Below are 18,309 nucleotides of genomic sequence, written 5' to 3'. Positions count from 1 at the left end.
GGGTATCCAGGGAAATATCCTTGCGAGGAGTTTTAGTATAGCAAAGCCCTTGCCCCAGAGGGAGCGGACATGATCCTTCATGGACAGGGCGTCATCCATGATGATTCCCAAGTTTCTGGCATGTTGTTTGGGAGTGGGGGCCAATCCAAGCGAAGGTGGCCACCATGTGGCGTCCCACATACGTTTGGCTCCGCCAAACAAAAGGATCTCCGATTTGCCAGCGTTCAGTTTTAGACAGTGGTTGTGCATCCATTGGGCCATCTCAGAGAGGCAGTCATGTAGCTTTTTTTTGGTTATCTCGGGCCCTTCGTTCATGGCCACCATCAGCTGTGTTTTATTGGAGTTGACACTCTGCACTCCTGTTTTTTAAGAATCGAATTAAGTACTGTTATCTTTTTAGGTGCTGTCGTTTAATCTGACCGGCTCAGGTCAGTGACATAATATGAACCACAAACAGAAAACTGCCTGAAAACGACGCACTTTTCACATGCCCCCGTGGGGTGCTCTGTACTCCACTGTAATCTAGTGCAATCAACAGTGATCCCAAAAAAAGTTCATACAAATTATAAACACATTTTTATAATTTTTAAACAAGTCATGTAAATCATTCAACTGAAAGCCTTTGAAGTTTTCCTTTTCTTGTGTTTAATTCTTCATTCTTGGTACATTACTTCATGTACATCCATTGCTTTTATTCAGTAGATCCCAATGCATTTCGGTATATTTATACCTTCATCAGGGGAATACTGCAAACAGAATCGATACAATGACAATCATCAGAATTGCAACCTCGGGAGCCCCATGCTCCACCACATACAGAGTATTACACTCATGCAAGTTTGTCAAAACAGGTCCCTGCTTAGCTATATCTCCACCAGTGTCACTGTCAACGTAAAGAAATCACCTCTAGTGCTCAATCCCAATGTAACAAATGTAAAAACGATACCTGACTGAATGCTTTAAATTCCTGCACTGTGTCTCGCTAATACAACCTAAGTAATAAAACGGAAAAATCACCGGTAATCCAAACCATATTTGGGCTCTAAATGTCAAACAAATGTGGAATCTGGCCACCGCCTACCTAATTAGCTGTTCGGTCTCTGCAGAGACCGAACAGCTAATTAGGTAGGCGGTGGCCAGATTCCACATTTGTTTGACATTTAGAGCCCAAATATGGTTTGGATTACCGGTGATTTTTCCGTTTTATTACTTAGGTTGTATTAGCGAGACACAGTGCAGGAATTTAAAGCATTCAGTCAGGTATCGTTTTTACATTTGTTACATTGGGATTGAGCACTAGAGGTGATTTCTTTACGTTGACAGTGACACTGGTGGAGATATAGCTAAGCAGGGACCTGTTTTGACAAACTTGCATGAGTGTAATACTCTGTATGTGGTGGAGCATGGGGCTCCCGAGGTTGCAATTCTGATGATTGTCATTGTATCGATTCTGTTTGCAGTATTCCCCTGATGAAGGTATAAATATACCGAAATGCATTGGGATCTACTGAATAAAAGCAATGGATGTACATGAAGTAATGTACCAAGAATGAAGAATTAAACACAAGAAAAGGAAAACTTCAAAGGCTTTCAGTTGAATGATTTACATGACTTGTTTAAAAATTATAAAAATGTGTTTATAATTTGTATGAACTTTTTTTGGGATCACTGTTGATTGCACTAGATTACAGTGGAGTACAGAGCACCCCACGGGGGCATGTGAAAAGTGCGTCGTTTTCAGGCAGTTTTCGGTTTGTTTTCGGTTTGTGGTTCACACCATCAGCTGTGTATCATCTACGTAAGAGCAGATGCCAATGCCCCACTTCCTTCCAATGTCAGCCAGAGATGAAATATAGACATTGAAAAGAGTGGGGCTCAGTGAGGCCCCCTGAGGGACCCCGCAACCGATGGGGTTAGGTTTTGAGTGGAACTGGCCCATATGCACTGCCTGGGTGCGATTGCTTAGGAAAGATTGAATCCAGTTCAATGCTGTAGATTGAACTCCTTTACTCAGGAGTATGTTCAGCAGGCAGTCATGGGATACCGTGTCAAACGCCGCTGACAGGTCAAGTAGTATCAGTGCCACTGCTCCACCTTGATCGGTGGAGGATATGATACTGTCCGACACTGCCAGCAACGTTGCCTCGGTGCTGTTGTTCGCTCTAAAACCAGTCTGGGAGGGATCCAGAAGAGAGTTGTTTTCTAGATACCTAGTCAATTGTACGTTGACCAATTTCTCCAAGGCTTTGGAGAGGTAAGGAAGCTGGGAGATAGGTCTGTAATTCTCTGGATTAAGAATATCACACTGTTGCAAATATATCACTAAAGGATGGTACAGTAGTGATCTCTCAATTTCAGGTAGCACATTTCCACTGAAATGGGCATTACATTTTCACAATCATGCAGTTCTACGCATAATATTATAAAGCAATGATTTGCGCACTCCATTTAAAAAAACAAAAAACCCCGAACCTCCCTTATGATAGTCATGACGTAACATTCATCCACGACTTTTACGCCCTAACACTTTCAAATGTCACCAGCCGCCACTGTGCACTTCCCTTTGGTCTGTTGCACTTGGCGTGGAACGAGGTTTTTGTCTAATTAGGTTGAATTGCCGAGTTACGCCATTATTAGCCTCGGAGGGATGCAAATTTTCGGGCTGTTTTGTAAGGTTCCAATAGGGGGTTTACTTGTGTTTTGGGCGATTCTAATTTTTTTTTTGATAAACAATTTTATTGTTTTTACACAGAACCAGCAACAAGACATTGGATAGCACCAACACTGACATGAGACACTTAACTGATCAAAGACATTGCTGTCAAACCCCAACTTGCAGCATTGAGTACAAGCAGCATGTATAGAGTATGAGCTACACCACGGCACCCAGCCATTTACCACACCCCCTCCGGTACTTCTTAGGACACCCTGCGCCTCATACATTGGTTTTTCTTGTGCTGCACACCAATCCACCCCCCTTTGTCATCTCTCGGAACCTGGTGGCGTGTGAAGCTTCCAGGAGACGGCTATGTCCCGCTTAGCCACAACCATGGCTGTGTTGTAAAGCAATTTCTCGATTCTGGACCCGTCTAGTCCATCTGTAATCCTGAGAAGGGAGTGACGTGGATCGTGATGAACCTCCTATCCCAGGACCCCAGTCATTTCACTTTCGATCTCACCCCAGAACTGAAGCCGGCTCGATGTAGGCGCTTCGGGGTAAAGTAAGCCGCATGCAAATAGTATAACTGGATCAAGCGGAGTTTAGCGGAAGAGGTGACCATCTTGGATGACATGAGGGCATCACGCCAACCCTCCTCGTCCAGCGGGCCTACCCTCTCCTCCCATTGGTCCCTGAGTCGGTCTAGTGAGGTCGGGGGGTTGTTGGCCAGTGTCCGATAGATGCAGGAAATACCCCCCTTCCCCAAATTGCCTAGCATGATCTGTGCTTCGGGGGACTGTATTCAGGAATCCTGGTATCGTCCGGTATGTGTGCATGGAGGGCATGTCTCAGTTGTAGGTATTTATATAATTGTGATGGGTGCAGGGAATACCTGGACTGAAGGTCAGTCAAAGAGCGCATTTGGCCGTTTGCCCACACATCACCGAACTGCGAGATCCCAGCTTCCAAACCCCTGTAACTCACTGACCTCCCTGAGCCATGTACCATGCCATAGAGGCGTGTGGTGGGTGAGTTTGTGCGTCCACAGAGTATGTCTCAGGGCAGCCCGCCAGGCCAGGAGCGCGTAGCGTGTGACGTCAGGCAAGGTGGATAGAATGGATTCCCCGTACATTAGTGCTTGGATTCTGGGCAGGCCGAGCTCATTTAGTTCAAGCCTATAGGCCGGGTCGGACCAGCCCCCGTTGAACCAGTAGTGTATGATCAATAGACAAGTCGCCAAGTAGTATAGGTATAAATGTGTCATCCCCAAGCCCCCATCGAATGACGGAATCAGACAAGTGTTTAACACAGCCAGGCTCTCCCTCCTCCCCAGAGAAATTTAGTAGCCATAGTGTCTAGCTCCCGAAACCATGCCTGGGGGAAGCAGAAGGGGATGTTTTGAAGGACGTAAAGAAACCTTGGAAGAATCATCATTCTAAATAAGGCGACCCTCCTCAAGGGGTTCAGGGGTAGTGTCTGCCATCTGTGGAGATCCGCCTTAGCTTTTCTCACGAGCGGCGTGACATTGAGAGACCATCCCAGTTCTGGGAGAAGAGCAACCTAGATCCCGAGGTATTTAAAAGACTGACGCCGAAGCGGTATCGTGGACTGCCAGTCGTAGCATTCTCTTGGGAGGTGAAGTGGGACCAGAACCGACTTATTAGGATTCATTCAAAGGGCAGAGGTTTGCCCGAAAGAGCGCAGGATCTGGAGACCACGGGGACCTGATTGCGCTGGGTCGGTTAAAAGGAGCAGGACATCGACTGCGTATAGAGTGATCTTGTCCACTTCGGAGTTGGGCCATTCCCATCCCTGAACAAGATTCTTGGACCGAATCAAGGTCGCTAGCGGCTCCATCGCCAAGGAAAACCCCATTGACCAAGACGCGGGCTTGAGGCCGGGCGTACAGAACCCCTACCAGCTGACGGAAGCGAGGGCCGAAACCCATCGCAGCTAGCACATCATCTAGGTACGACCAGTTCACGGAGTCAAATGCCTTCTCAAAATCGATGAGAAGGAGTGCCAAGTAAGGGGAAAGCACCTGACGGTGAGCCAGGGCCAGGTGCAGCTGCCGGAGGCAGTGTCCGGTACCTTGCTGAGGCCTGAATCCACACTAGTCCTGGTGGACCAATATGGTAAGGTAGGGCTTCAACCGCTGGGCAAGGATTGCGGCGTACAGTTTTAACGTCTGTGTTAATAAGGGAGATGGGACTGTAGTCAGCGCAGTGGGGAGATGGCGGTTGTGACTTCGGGAGGACCACGATGGTGGCCATGCCCGTCTCGGGCGGGAAGGAACCTTTCTCTAATGCTTCGGCATACAAGTCAGCGAGGCGAGGCATGAGGGCCTCTCGGTATGCTGCATAGTATTCCTGGGGGAGGCCATCTGGGCCGGGAGTTTTACCCTATGAGGTGTAAGCAATAGCCTCATTAATCTCATTGTGGGAGATTGGGCGGTCAAGATCGGCTTGAGCAGTAGAATCCAGCAGAGGGAGGTGGGCACCTCCGGCATCCATAAGCTCGCTGAGTGACCGTACCGGGGTTCGTTTGGCATAAAGGTGGCGATTTAAGTCGGCAAAAGCTCTGGCCCTATCCACCTGGGACCGTTGTATCGACCCTTCTTGATCCAGCACTTCTGGGATAATGCGATGCGCTCTCGGATATGTGGCGAGCCTATTAAAGATTGAGTCGTTTTTATCACCCCAGCCGTAAACTCTGGCCACTGAAGATCTCCACAAGAGCTTGGCGGCCTCCAAAGAGAGCTGCTTAATTTCAGCTCGAATGCCCGTGAGGGGGCGCTCATGAACTGCGTCACCATCAGTAGAGGCGGATTGCTCAAGGTGCAATGCTTGTGCCTCCAGTGAAGTAATTTGCAGCATTTGGGCCTGCCGCTGACGTTGGATGTGGCCCTTGGCATATCCACAAATAGTAGCCTTGCCCGCCTCCCACAGGTTGCCCGGGGAAGAAACCAACCCCACGTTGTTGGCGAAGTACTGCTTCAGTTCCGAACCCACCACTTTCTTGAATTCCTTATCTTGAAGGCACCAAGCATTCAACCGCCATACTGGGCGCGAGTAAGGAGGAGGAGCCCCTGTACTAAGGAGCAGCGGGGAATGGTCGGAAATACCTATCGGGAGTATTCGGACGTCTTATTTCGTGGTGCAGTCCGCAGGCAGAATGAAACTTGCATCTATCCGTGCCTGCGTGTGGTGTGCAGCGGAGGTGTTCATGAACTGTTTAGCATGTGGGTGCCAGATTCGCCAACCATCACAAAGGCCCAACGGCAATGGGGGCTTCGGGCATCTGCAGGCACCCAGATGGCGAACTCTAGCGTGGATTCCCAATCAACTTAGTACGGTCGTCCTGACATTTTCTGGTGTGTAACTAAACGCTTGAGTCTTTCCTACTGCTGTGTTGCTAGTCCTTATTGTTGTGGTGAGCTTTCTGGAGTGGGTTTGTAGTGAGTGCTGTACTAAGATCTTGGATCCACTGTGTGGCAATACCAGTTTGAAGTACCCTCAGACAACCAAACTATGTATGAAAGAAGCTGGGAGCTCTGAGAAGGTCTCAAGTTTTAGTTGGAGTGTAGCTGCTTCACAAGGACCATTTTACAACACCAACATGCTAAATCATATAACCTCGAATGTTTGTTTTTCTAGCACAATCTTTGAGAATTGGATAAGCACAGTGCCATCCACACCAAGCTAAAAACGTGCCAAAGTCTTTTGCCATTTTTGCAGTGACGTCTTTAAGCTAAGGATTGTGCTAGCCCCACTTTTATTTTTACAACACTCTAAGCATGAAAGAATATTGTTTGAACTTATATTGGTTGCTCCCTTGTGTCTGCACAAAGCATTTCCCCTCTAACAAGCAGCTATCTCCCCTCAATGGCTACCCTCCTTTCACAGTTCCTACAAGGGGTGGGGAACAACAACCTTCCCCAGTGACTCACATGCGCCACCACTGTGATCCATCGCCTCGTGGTGGAGACCTTTTCGCTTGAGCTTGCCTGCTGTCTTCATCCCAGCACGCTCCGTCGCCACAGTATTGCCGGCCTCTCTACCCGTCCGCAATCATTTCACCACTGCATGGATGCACCCTACCACTGCCTCCTAGACCATCCACCCTATCCTCACCCGGGTTCATTGGTTTACTCCCAGATTACAGCAGTGCAACTTTATACTCCTGACATTTATACTGACTCATAAGCCGAGTTTACATGCACATTGCAGTTTTACATGCACTTGTTTCCATGTTTTCATACACAATGTACTGCTTATGCTATACACTGCTGCATTTTGTTATCCTGATGAACTCTGCCAATTGTAACTGTTGTTCAGAAAGAAAAACCTAATAAATATTTTTTTTTTTTAATTAATCACAGGGATGGTGGCCTACTGAGGTCAGCAGACTACCTTGTCTGTGAATGCTATTTAATAAAGCAATCTTTTCTTTCTTTAAAAGCAGCCTGTTTTACTTAAAGGACAATTGGATGCGTTTAAAAAGAAAAGACTAAAACCTTGAAGTTTAATTTTTTAAAAGCAGGCAGTGGTCCGTTGGACCACTGCCTGCTTTTAAAAATATTCTTCATTACGTTCTCAAATGGAAAGGAGTCCCTTGGCGACCCCTTCTCCTTTGCGAATGGGCTACCACCAGATTTAAACTGGTGGCAAAGTATTACTGTTTTGCGCCCGGAATTCGATCACAAAACAGTAATACATATGTATCAATTCCGTAGTTGGAAGGAACGCCCTAAACACGTCCCTTTAAAATACCAAATCGCAAATGCAATTCTGTAACAAGTTACCGAATCGCATTTTGCACATTTGAAAAAGCATTTTCTGGTTGCAAAAGTGCTACCGGAAATATGCTTTGCACATCTGGCCCATAGTTCTTAGATTGTATGAGGTCAACAAACTACTCACAGGTGTAAGCTTCAGATTTTCCAACAATCCCGCTGATATTCAATCTGAAGGCGCATGAGAGAGGAAAAGGGGGAGGTGGAAAGGGAGTGGAATGCAGATTGGTATGCTTAGTAAGAAAGGGAAAACACAAAAGTTTGTAAAAATGACCACAATTTTTGCAGAATTTCAAAACAGAGAGGGAGAGTGTGTGGATATCTTTGTCTGTGTATATATCTCTGGTGAAATCTGATAGACCCCTCATCACACTCGACTGAAAACACCTGTACTCAACTATTTATCAGAAAATTATTTTTGAGGGGTGTAATCCTGAAGTTGTGCTCTGCCTTATAATTACTTATACACATTAAATCTTCATTTTAATCCCATCCTCGTCATCGAATTCCCTGTGTGTAAACCTGTACAGCATGCGAGTAAAAATTCCTAGACAGTTCAATTTAAAAAAAAAAAAATAAGTGAGTTACAAATGACAGCAAGAAAAAGATAACCAGAATCATATAAAAACAATTGCTATTTTAATGAACAAAGGTTAAAAATCATATAGAGCAATGAACACCAGAGACTATATGATAGCAATACACTAATCAAGAGAAAATCGCGTTTCGGCGTTGGAAAAAACGCCTTCTTCAAGGCGTTTTTTCCAACGCCGAAACGCGCGTCGAGTTTATTCGCCACCACTCCAGGACATCTACGATAATTACATAAAATTTTTCTCTTAAGGGTGTCCTTGTTTTTATGATTAATTTTATGTATGAATTTCTGATTTTCTCTTGATTAGTGTATTGCTATCATATAGTCTCTGGTGTTCATTGCTCTATATGATTTTTAACCTTTGTTCATTAAAATAGCAATTGTTTTTATATGATTCTGGTTATCTTTTTCTTGCTGTCATTTGTAACTCACTTTTTTTTTTTTTAAATTGAACTGCCTAGGAATTTTTACTCGCATGCCATTATCCCTGTCCTAGAAGTTTGTTTCATACCACTGTTCAGGGGGTCCTTGTTTTTTTCAATCCCTGTATACCTGTACAGACCATCACTGGAAAAAGTGTATGACCTTAGACAATCATGACGACTTCAATGTGTGGCGGGGTGTCCAGAGAAGAACACTATAAGAAAGAAACAAGCTACTAAACTGCCACAAAGAAAATGTCAATTCATTATTTATGTGGTGTCAGTACGCCAGCACAGAATAAACATTTCCAGTAAGCCTACTTTGTGATTTGAAGAACGTGATATGGATTTAGTTGATTATTCACACACTACGCATGGCAAGTTGTACTTACAAAATACTGGCAAGCCAAGTCTGAAACGTAGGCAACTGTATGGAGCTTTCAAAAATACCTTGTTGCCATCGACTGTAAAGTAATTCCAGCTGACTGGAAATAAAACTTTATTATTTGGATTATTCAGTGATTCCGGATAAGAAATATTTGATAAACTTTCAGAAACATAGGCCCCGCCTGGACAGTTTATTCCTTGGGATGATGAGAGTGAGACAGTGAGCAGGCTGGAAAAGCATGTTAAGAGTCAAGTGTGATGCTGGATCATCACCCTGTTTTAAACGTAAAAAGTATGGTAAAGAAACGGTCGAAAAATATATAACAGCTGTTGAATGAATTGTGTTAATTGTGAATTTGGTTAAAACAGACACCTATATCAGAAACAGGGTTGTGTTTAATTTTGCGTCAAGAAATTCAGGAACGCGTGTTGCATTCCAACTTTATCAGAAGCGCTAGGCACCGCTAAAGGAATAGAAAATCAACTGTTTCCGCTTAAGCAGGCGGGATGGCTAGCTTAGGCACGCGGGCTGGCTAGCTAAGGGTGGCAGACAGGCTAGCTTGGGAAGGCAGAAGGCTAGCTTAAGCAGGCAGGCAGGCATGCTTAAACTGGAGAGGGTGAGAGAGAGAGAGTGTTACAAGACGGATAAACTTTACAAGAATGTCACTAAGAGCGTTTCGTTACAAGTGCATGTCAAAATTACACTGAGAAAAGGTGTAATGATGTCATACAATAGGACATTTTATGAGTGTGAGCAGAACTATGTAACCAGTAACATTAAATGTAACTGTGCAGAGGAAGTAGAACAAGCAATTTGCAGTAATTCTGTTTCAACAAGTGAGGAACAATGCGTTCAGGTTCCGAAAAGCAATGTTCGTTTTAAGGCAACTCTAGGATGGGTTAATATTGGTAAAGTGGGCATCAATGTAATGGCAGACTCATGTTCTCCAAATACAATAATATCTGAAAACAATTTCTATGAGCGATTGGAGAACGTAAAATTGAGCAAAACGGACATTAATCCCACAGTGTTTGGGGGGTTTCGAAATATTTATGCTGAGATATTTTAAAAATAGCCTAGAATTCAAGGGGCATTCAATTCATTAAAAAATTAACATTGCCATCAATTGTAGACACATTGTGGGGTGGCTTGATTTATGGAGATGATGTACTGAATTATGTACGGATAAAGATTGCCCAATTTATCTTGGAAAGTTTCCTATTGCAAACATTGCAGTTGCAAATGAAAAAGTGGAGAACGTTAGTAAAAGGCATTACACTGTTTTTGCTCCATAATTTGGATGCGTTATGGGGCTTGAACATAACATCAAGTTAAAAAAGAAGCTAAGCCAATTCAAGTTAAATATTGCCTCGTACCTTTCAGTGTCAAAGGGGAGTTGAAAAAAACATTTGGACTTGGTGAACAAACTCCTGACAGCCACACAGCAAACAAGGACGCAATCCGCAACCACCACCACCTCATCAGGGCTGCCAAGAGGACCTCCTTTAAAGACCGCCTCGACAACAACGCACACAATAGCAAGGAGCTCTTCAACATCGTGAAGGAACTCTCCAACCCCAGCTCCAACACCGACATCCCGCAAGCCCTGTGCGACTCCCTCGCCACCTTCTTCCACCGCAAGATGGCAGACATCCACGACAGCTTCAACACCCAGACAGCCCCAACAGACAGCAACACAACAGACCCTCCCTGCACCATCGACCACAACCCCCTGCTAGCCAGGGCCAGCATGAGCATCGATGACACCATCAAGACCATGCGCTCAATCCACTTCGGCTCTCCGTTGGACCCATTCCAGCATCACGTCTTCAACAGAGCAAGCAGCATCATCACACCCCACCTGCGCAAGGTCATCAATCTCTCCCTCGAGACCACAACCTTGCCAGAGATCTGGAAACACGCCGAGATCAATGCCCCACTCAAAAAACCTAAGGCAGACCCAAGAGACCTCAAGAACTTCTGGCCCATCTCTCTGCTCTCCTTCCCAGCAGAGGTCATTGAGAAAACCGTCAACAGACAGCTAACCCGATACCTCGAAGAAAACAGAATCCTGGACCCTTCCCAGTCAGGGTTCCGCAGCAACCACAACCCAGAGACTGCCTTCATCACCGCCACCGACATCAGGACCCCTGCTGGACAACGGCGAGACCGAAGCGCTCATCCTCCTATACCTCTCTGCCGCCTTCGACACCGTCTGCCACCGCACACTCCGTGCACGCCGCAGGGATCCGAGAAAAGGCTCCGGATTGGACTACCTCCTTCTTCTCCAGCAGAACCCAGAGCGTCCGCCTCCCCCCATTCTGTTCCAAAGCCTCAGAGATCATCTGCGGCGTACCCCAGGGATCCTCCTTCAGCCCGACGCTGTTCAACATTTACATGGCCCGCTCGCAAACGTAACCCGAAAGCACGACCTCAACATAATCTCCTACGTCGACGACACTCAGCTGATCCTCTCCCTCACCAAGGACCCCATCACAGCCAAAGCTAACCTCCACGAAGGAATGAAGGCCTTCGCCGACTGGATGAAGACCAGCCGTCTAAAGCTGAACTCGGGCAAGACGGAGGTCCTCATCCTCGGCTCCAACCCTTCAGCCTGGGACGACTCCTGGTGGCCAAAGGCATTGGGGGGAGCCCCGACACCCACCAACCACGCACGCAACATGGGAATCATCCTCGACTCAACGCTCTCAATGACCAAGCAAGTCAACGCCGTCTCCTCCTCCTGCTTCAACACCCTCCGCATGCTCCGTAAGATCTACAGATGGATCCCGACAGATACAAGAAAAACAGTCACCCAGGCCCTGGTCAGCAGCAGACTCGATTACGGAAACGCCCTCTACGCAGGAGCCCCGACCAAGCTCATCAAACGACTACAACGCATCCAAAACGCCTCGGCATGACTGATCCTTACGTACCATGCCACAGCGACATCCCACCCACCTGAGAAACCTGCACTGGCTCCCAGTCAACAAGAGGATATCTTTCAAGCTCCTCACCCACGCACACAAGGCACTCAACAAGACTGGCCCAGCCTACCTCAACAGATAGCACTCCTTCTACATCCCCAACCGCCAGCTACGCTCCACCGACCTCTCACTCGCCACTGTCCCGCACATTCGAAGAACAACCATCGGTGGGAGATCCTTCTCCCACCTCGCCGCCAAGACATGGAACACCTTCCCACTGAGCCTACGACAGACCCAAGACCTGCTGACCTTCAGGAGGATACTCAAGACCTGGCTGTTTGATCAGTAGTGCCCTCCCGCCCCAGCGCCTTGAGACCCTTGCGGGTAATGTAGTGCGCTTTACAAATGATTGATTGATTGATTGATCGATGGTGTGCAAACAAAGAATAATTGAACCCACAGATAGCTCAGAATGGGTTTCTGCAGTTGTAATAGACTAAAAAAAATGTGTCGATATGAACCTCTAACTTCAATACCTCCATTAGCATTTTAAATAAGAAACTATAAGTAAAATAGAATCTGAAGATGATAACTAGTATGGACTCAGTTTGGTAATAAGTTAAATTTGTATCATTCAGTTAGCATCCATCTGGAAAAGAAACCAGTCTCTCCAGGAAATTAAACTGTTTATTCGGAAACAACATCAATGCAAAAACTCTGCTCAGCTTCTTCTCCAACAGTCACAATGGAACATTCCAACATTCTAAAAGGGAACAAGGGGAAGGACGGAGTGGTGGACTGTATCATTTTAAGATCACGAAAATTAGATACATGACTGAAAAATATATGCAAGTGGTTGTAGAATCTATTTATACCTTTAAAATATAACATAATGGCAATTAACCTTTCAGGGTTTTCATGAACCTGTGTAGCTGTTGTCCTCAATAGGCAATAGCACAATCAGAGGTCTCTGTAGACTGACAAAATTGTGAAAAAGAATAAGATTGCAACCATTTTGCTCATGAGGACAGCAAAGGAGACAGCATCTGAATTTCATGTTTGTAGTAATGAATAAAGGTACTTCCAATTACATGTTTACATTGACAATGGCAGGATGTGGCAACTTCTCCAAAATCTGTTGTATTGTCAATGTGCATCCAATTTGAAGACCAAAACATTTTTGGAAAATATTATTTAAACAAGCATTATAAATGCATTAGGTCTCGCCTTTTATTTGGTTAAAGCCATTTGCTTTGCTATACAGTACCATTAGCAAAGCAAATAGCTTTACTTAATCCAAGGCGAGACCTATTACATTTTCAATGCTTGTTTGCAGTGTTAAGTGAAAATGTAACTTACAAATGCACTATTTTACCCCATTGTTTTTTACCGTTTCTCAAGCGGGAGAACCCCTTTGAACCTCCTAGACAAGATCGGGCTTACTTTGTTTGCTCACTTACCAGAACTACTGGCAAGTACCCTACCAATTTCAGAGTTCGCCAGCCACCACTTAAAGTACACTCAAGATTCACAAGATGATTTGGAAACAGATACACTTTAAAGACCCAACATTAGGAAAGCTAAAAGCAAGATTTATCAGTGTGAAATATGAAAGTCTCATGTTTATTCAGTACACTGCCAACCCAAGAGGACAGTTGTATGGAAAGAAGCAGCACACTAACACTGCTGAATGAGCTGCACAGAATATTCCTTAAGTTTCCGAAAAGACAGCGAGGAAAACGCTGGAATTTGGCAAAATTCAATGACGTCTCTAGACTGAACTGATAGCGAAGGAATCCATCCTTTCCACTTTCAAATCTAAATCTCAGGCACCGGATCTCCCAGACTACCCAGTTCCCGAAAGCTCCTGGTGCACTTAAAATTCACGAACAAATGAGTATCATTGCAGCATGGTGTAACAACGTAAAGATGGAGAACAAGTTCTTGCAGATCTGAGCTACCTATAGGAATGGCTGGCAGAACCAATGGCTAAGCTACGTGTAACTGTGATGGACTAGCAAAAACAAACATACCATCTGAAAAGATTAAAATTAAACTTGTTGCGGGAGGTGTGGTGGTACTTTACTGCATTAAGGACAAATTGTTAAGAATTATGTATTTTGAAGCCACGTCATGCCAAGTTGCACTTTAGAGCAAAGTGATGGGTTCAGAGCAATGTAACGAGTAGTTAAGCTAACAAACCAGCAGTCAATCCATAATCGGGCGAAACAAATTAATCGCTTGTGGGCAAAAGCAGGATCATCCTTTAGGGCACTCCGGGAGAGCAGTTTAGGTGCACTATAGGATTTTTGTGAGCAAATATTCCTAGGTAAATCACAGACGGGGCTTCCTGGGGGAACAAACAAAATGCACAATGAGAGCAACAAAAAACCTAACAACCACCGGTACCTTTTAGGTTTTAGATAACGACCAGGAAAGCGCCCCATCGCAACGAATCGAACTAAGTGTTTTATGTGTAGCTAGACCATGGAGGGCTGACAAGCAAAAGACTGATAAATCATCCGCTGCTGCCCTATATCGACAGATGTTACTCAGTGTTGTGTCCTATGCAATATGTAATGTGTAAATACCAATAAATATTTTTTTTAAATATATATACATAACATTAGCAAAATAAATAAATGTACTCCCTGAGCAAATCATGCTACTGGCTGGTATGTTGGTATTTATTTCTATTCAACTTGCAATCAGTTCCTTGTTAGACTGTCCCTCTGTCAAAGCGTTGCTCTTCCTGGTTTTTATTGCAATTGAGGTCTTCTGGGGAGCTGTAATTATGTTGCAGGACAGGAAACTTAGCCTGGTCTGAAATCTGCAGATTCCATTGAAAGCAAAATAAAAGCTCTCACTGCAAATGGCAGTATCAGATGAAAATCTTAGCGGCATTATAAAATCGAAAACAGATAAGGTTAAGGATAAACACATATTGCCTTTCCTCCAGGTTTTGATTCATGATTTAAACCATGTTACCCTGTGCTGTTCTGCATGTTATTCTCTTTACCGAAGGGTTTAACGCAGACCTTTACCACCTGCTGAAGCTCCTCACAGTCTTTGTAAGGCAAGCGCCACTCTGTCTGTAACTAAACGTCTCACACATTCTGTGCCCAAAGCACTCTTCACTGTCTAGCGCCTACTCTCACAGTGCATATTCCCTGCAAAGCTCCTCACAGGCTGTGACCGAACCTTCACGCAGTCTGTGTGCCCGAAACATGCTCCTTAGTCTGCGTGCACTGCTTTAATTATAAGTGCAGTCCGTGTCCCAACTCCTCAAAGTGTACATTCTCATGAGCCCATAAGCCCAAGCGGCCCACACTAAGATTCAGCCTGTTACCAATCCCATGTAGATGAAATGCGGAGCGTTGAGTTGAGGTGCAGGGGCAAAGGGCTGGTGCTTGTGCCTCTGTGCAAATGGATGTTATTAATATCCCCGGCTTGCCTCTCCTCGGAAACCATAACTGTGAATTATCCACTGTCCGGAACGTGGACGCCCAGAACATGATTTACATTTTAACATTTACAGTTCTTTCCATTACATCTATTTCAAACCCAACTAGTGTCTGTCTTGAAAATCCCCCTTGTATAATTGTGGAAGTGCAGGTCTCACTCCCACCTCAACCAACACACGTCTCTTGTCGGGACTGCATAGGCAGAACACAAACATCTCATTCCAAGGTCCACAACCGAATGGTTGACAAGCTCTTTCTGAGCCCAAAAGGACACCACTTTCACAACAGCAACACGTTCTGTATATAGAATTTACCTCCAATCTTTTGTTTGTAGATCTACAAAAACATGTATTGATTTGCTGAGATTTAAAACTAAGATCGGAAGTTTAATCTTGGACATCTGCAGCAGATGCATTCTCATTCAGCAAGTGCCGTAAAACATCAACAAAGGTTGGGAAACGCTGCACGCCGTGTATTTGCCCCTACCTCTGATTCCCTCCTCGGAACGGCGCTGAGCAGTTGGATGCCTGGACAGTGCTTACCTCTCTTTCGCAGTGCGAATCTCAGCAGCCAAGCCCTGCTCCCGCCTGGTCTCCAGAATGAACGGCTGCTATAAACGCTGCGGGGCTATTATCTTCAGTTTATGCCTGTATCCATAGAGACATCCTGTTAAACATCCAGGGAGTGCAACATCAGCGCTCTAGCGTGGTGGGATCAGCCAAGGTCATTGACCAAGCCCAAATCTTGTAGCCTGCTCGCCAGAGACCTTTGGAACGTGCCCTGTTATTGCTTCCTGATCAAGTAATGCTGCGCATCGACAAGGGCCTACAAGAAGCTTCTCTCTGTTCTCCTCCATTCTGTAACCGTTCCCTGCCTGCAGCCGATGCAGGCCATGCACACGGAGTAATGGGGGTTGCTTATCTGCGAGACAGTGACTGCGCACTTCGCCTTTCTGTGCGTCAGCCAGAGGTGCTACTACACCCAGCTTGGACCAACCATTTGGGGATTTGAAGATAGGACATGAGAATTTGCCAGGAGGTGCTCCGCCCTCAGCCTTATCATGATGACTCTTCCTGTAGGGAACACAACCCTGCTCAGACCCCGGTCTAGGGTCTGCCGCCTTCAAATTTTCTGGCGGGAAAAGTGAGGTGGAATGGTGCTACTAGGGAAGCAGCAGGGCACAAGTTCTAAAACAAGCGCTCGCCAGGCAGCCGTGGTTTATTTTTGCATCTCGCTTTCACTTTAAAGTGAAAGCGAGATGCAAAAATAAACACAGAGCGGAGGTTGTCTTCGTGGGACCATATGTTTGAAACACATGGCCCCATAAAGATGAGAAAGCTTTCACAGCAGAAGGAATGAAGAGCCCGTCCAAGTGGGCCGTCTGTAAAAAAGAAAAGTCCACGTCATAAAAATCTCTTTCCCAATGGCTGGCCACCGTTTAGCATAAACGGTGACACCGGCCAATGGGAAAGAGGGGCGGGGCTTTAAGCCTGTTACTGAAAGCCCTCTAAATCATTAAATCTTGCCAGCGAGACTGCGCATGTGCGCAGCCCATGCCAGCCGAGACCTAAAAAGGTTTTAATTCTTTTTTACAGTATATGTGAAAGTGTCGCATTTTTCATTGTAAACTACCTTTTCTGTTTTCCTGATGTAGGTGTATTCCGTTAAAACAGGACATCTGCTGATATTTAAAAAAAAATTGTGTTATATTTCCAGGTAAGCCGCCAACGCTTTCCATCTTTGTAAATGTATGTATAGGAATTTATATAGCGCACTACTTACCCGGAGGGTCCCAAGGCGCTTCGACCGCTGCGAAACCCTTCCTGGCTTCCCTGAGAGATGGTCCCTTAATGGGTATCTCCAGGGTGAGACCAGGCATCCCCGGCAGTCTGGTGGGGCCGTTAGTGAAGATGAGGCAAGCTAATGCCCAGAGTTGCCGAGTGTGAACGCTGATCAGAGTGGGCACCGAGGCAAGAGAATTATCGAGTCCGCTGACCCTGGTCCAGAAACCTGCCGCGCCGGGAATCGAACCCTGGTCCCGGGCCGTCCTCTGCTCTCGGGTCTGCCGCCTCTAACCAGTGAGCCACACTACTTCACAATCTTTCCCACACATTGGCATTGCTATGTGACTTCACTAGAATAAGTCATACAAAGCTAGTGTAAGTGGGACATGTGTAATTATTCAAATACTGGGAAAAGAGATAAAGCAACAAGACATAATTAATTACATGCAATATGGTATTGGGGGTGTAGTCCTGAGGGGGGCGGGGGCATTTATATGCTAAACCTATATATTTTTTTTAATTTATTTAACTTTTTTTTCTTTAATAAAACAATGTTGACAAATATTCAGATCTAGAATTCTAGTCGCTGTGCCAATTGAATTTAACTTTAACAGTACAATTGCTCAGTAAGTTCAGTTAAGGTAAAACATTTGTCACAAAGCTTCACACTTTATTTCCTTCTGCGCATATCCAAACCCAAATTACTGTGAACAAGACTTTTTGTTGAATAAGAGCCTTTCCTTAAAATGACATGAACTGTTCTAGCTAGCAATAACTGTGTTATTGGAATTTATTGAATTTGAAAATGGAGTATGTTCACTGGCGTTTATAACTGTAATAATATCAAAAGACAACAGTTAAAGCAATACAACAAATTATTTGTTTCAACTTTTCACAAAATGATATCTAGTGTGCTCTTTCTCTACTGAATGTTTTGTTATTGAAAAAACATGATCCAAACACAGAAGTTAATGGCTAAAGCTTAAACATATATAATGCAGATAATGACATACACACGCAGTGCCCAAATGATCATTATGTCGTAAAAGAGTGGAAAACAAAACATATAATTGTACTTACTCTGGTCTGTAGACGGGTAGCCAGTAGACTAATCTTCCACCTCTGGTAAGATACTCCGCAGAAAAATGTAAAAGGTCAGAAAAAATGTCGCTCAGGTGGTAATTTGATGAGACAGGGATGTGGCAGTCCTGACTGTTTTAAAAGACAATATTTTAAATAATAGATAAGAACATTATAAGAGTATTTTTCAGGAAT

At 45.0% G+C, this 18,309-nt stretch overlaps 1 protein-coding gene across 1 annotated transcript in view; it reads right to left on the bottom strand.

Moving 5' to 3' along the window:
- TRMT11 (tRNA methyltransferase 11) overlaps positions 1 to 18,309 on the bottom strand; it is a 361,711-nt gene that overhangs the window by 163,962 nt on the left and 179,440 nt on the right. The window contains exon 11 of the mRNA XM_086926991.1: positions 18,115 to 18,246. Coding sequence (XP_086783117.1) covers positions 18,115 to 18,246 — 132 coding nt within the window. The remainder of the gene's footprint in view (positions 1 to 18,114; positions 18,247 to 18,309) is intronic.

Source organism: Lissotriton vulgaris, chromosome 6 (assembly GCF_964263255.1).
Source record: "Lissotriton vulgaris chromosome 6, aLisVul1.2, whole genome shotgun sequence".
Classification (NCBI taxonomy): Eukaryota; Metazoa; Chordata; class Amphibia; order Caudata; family Salamandridae; genus Lissotriton; species Lissotriton vulgaris.
Note: the sequence above shows the minus strand (reverse complement) of the source record. Positions and strands in the feature narration are given on the sequence as shown.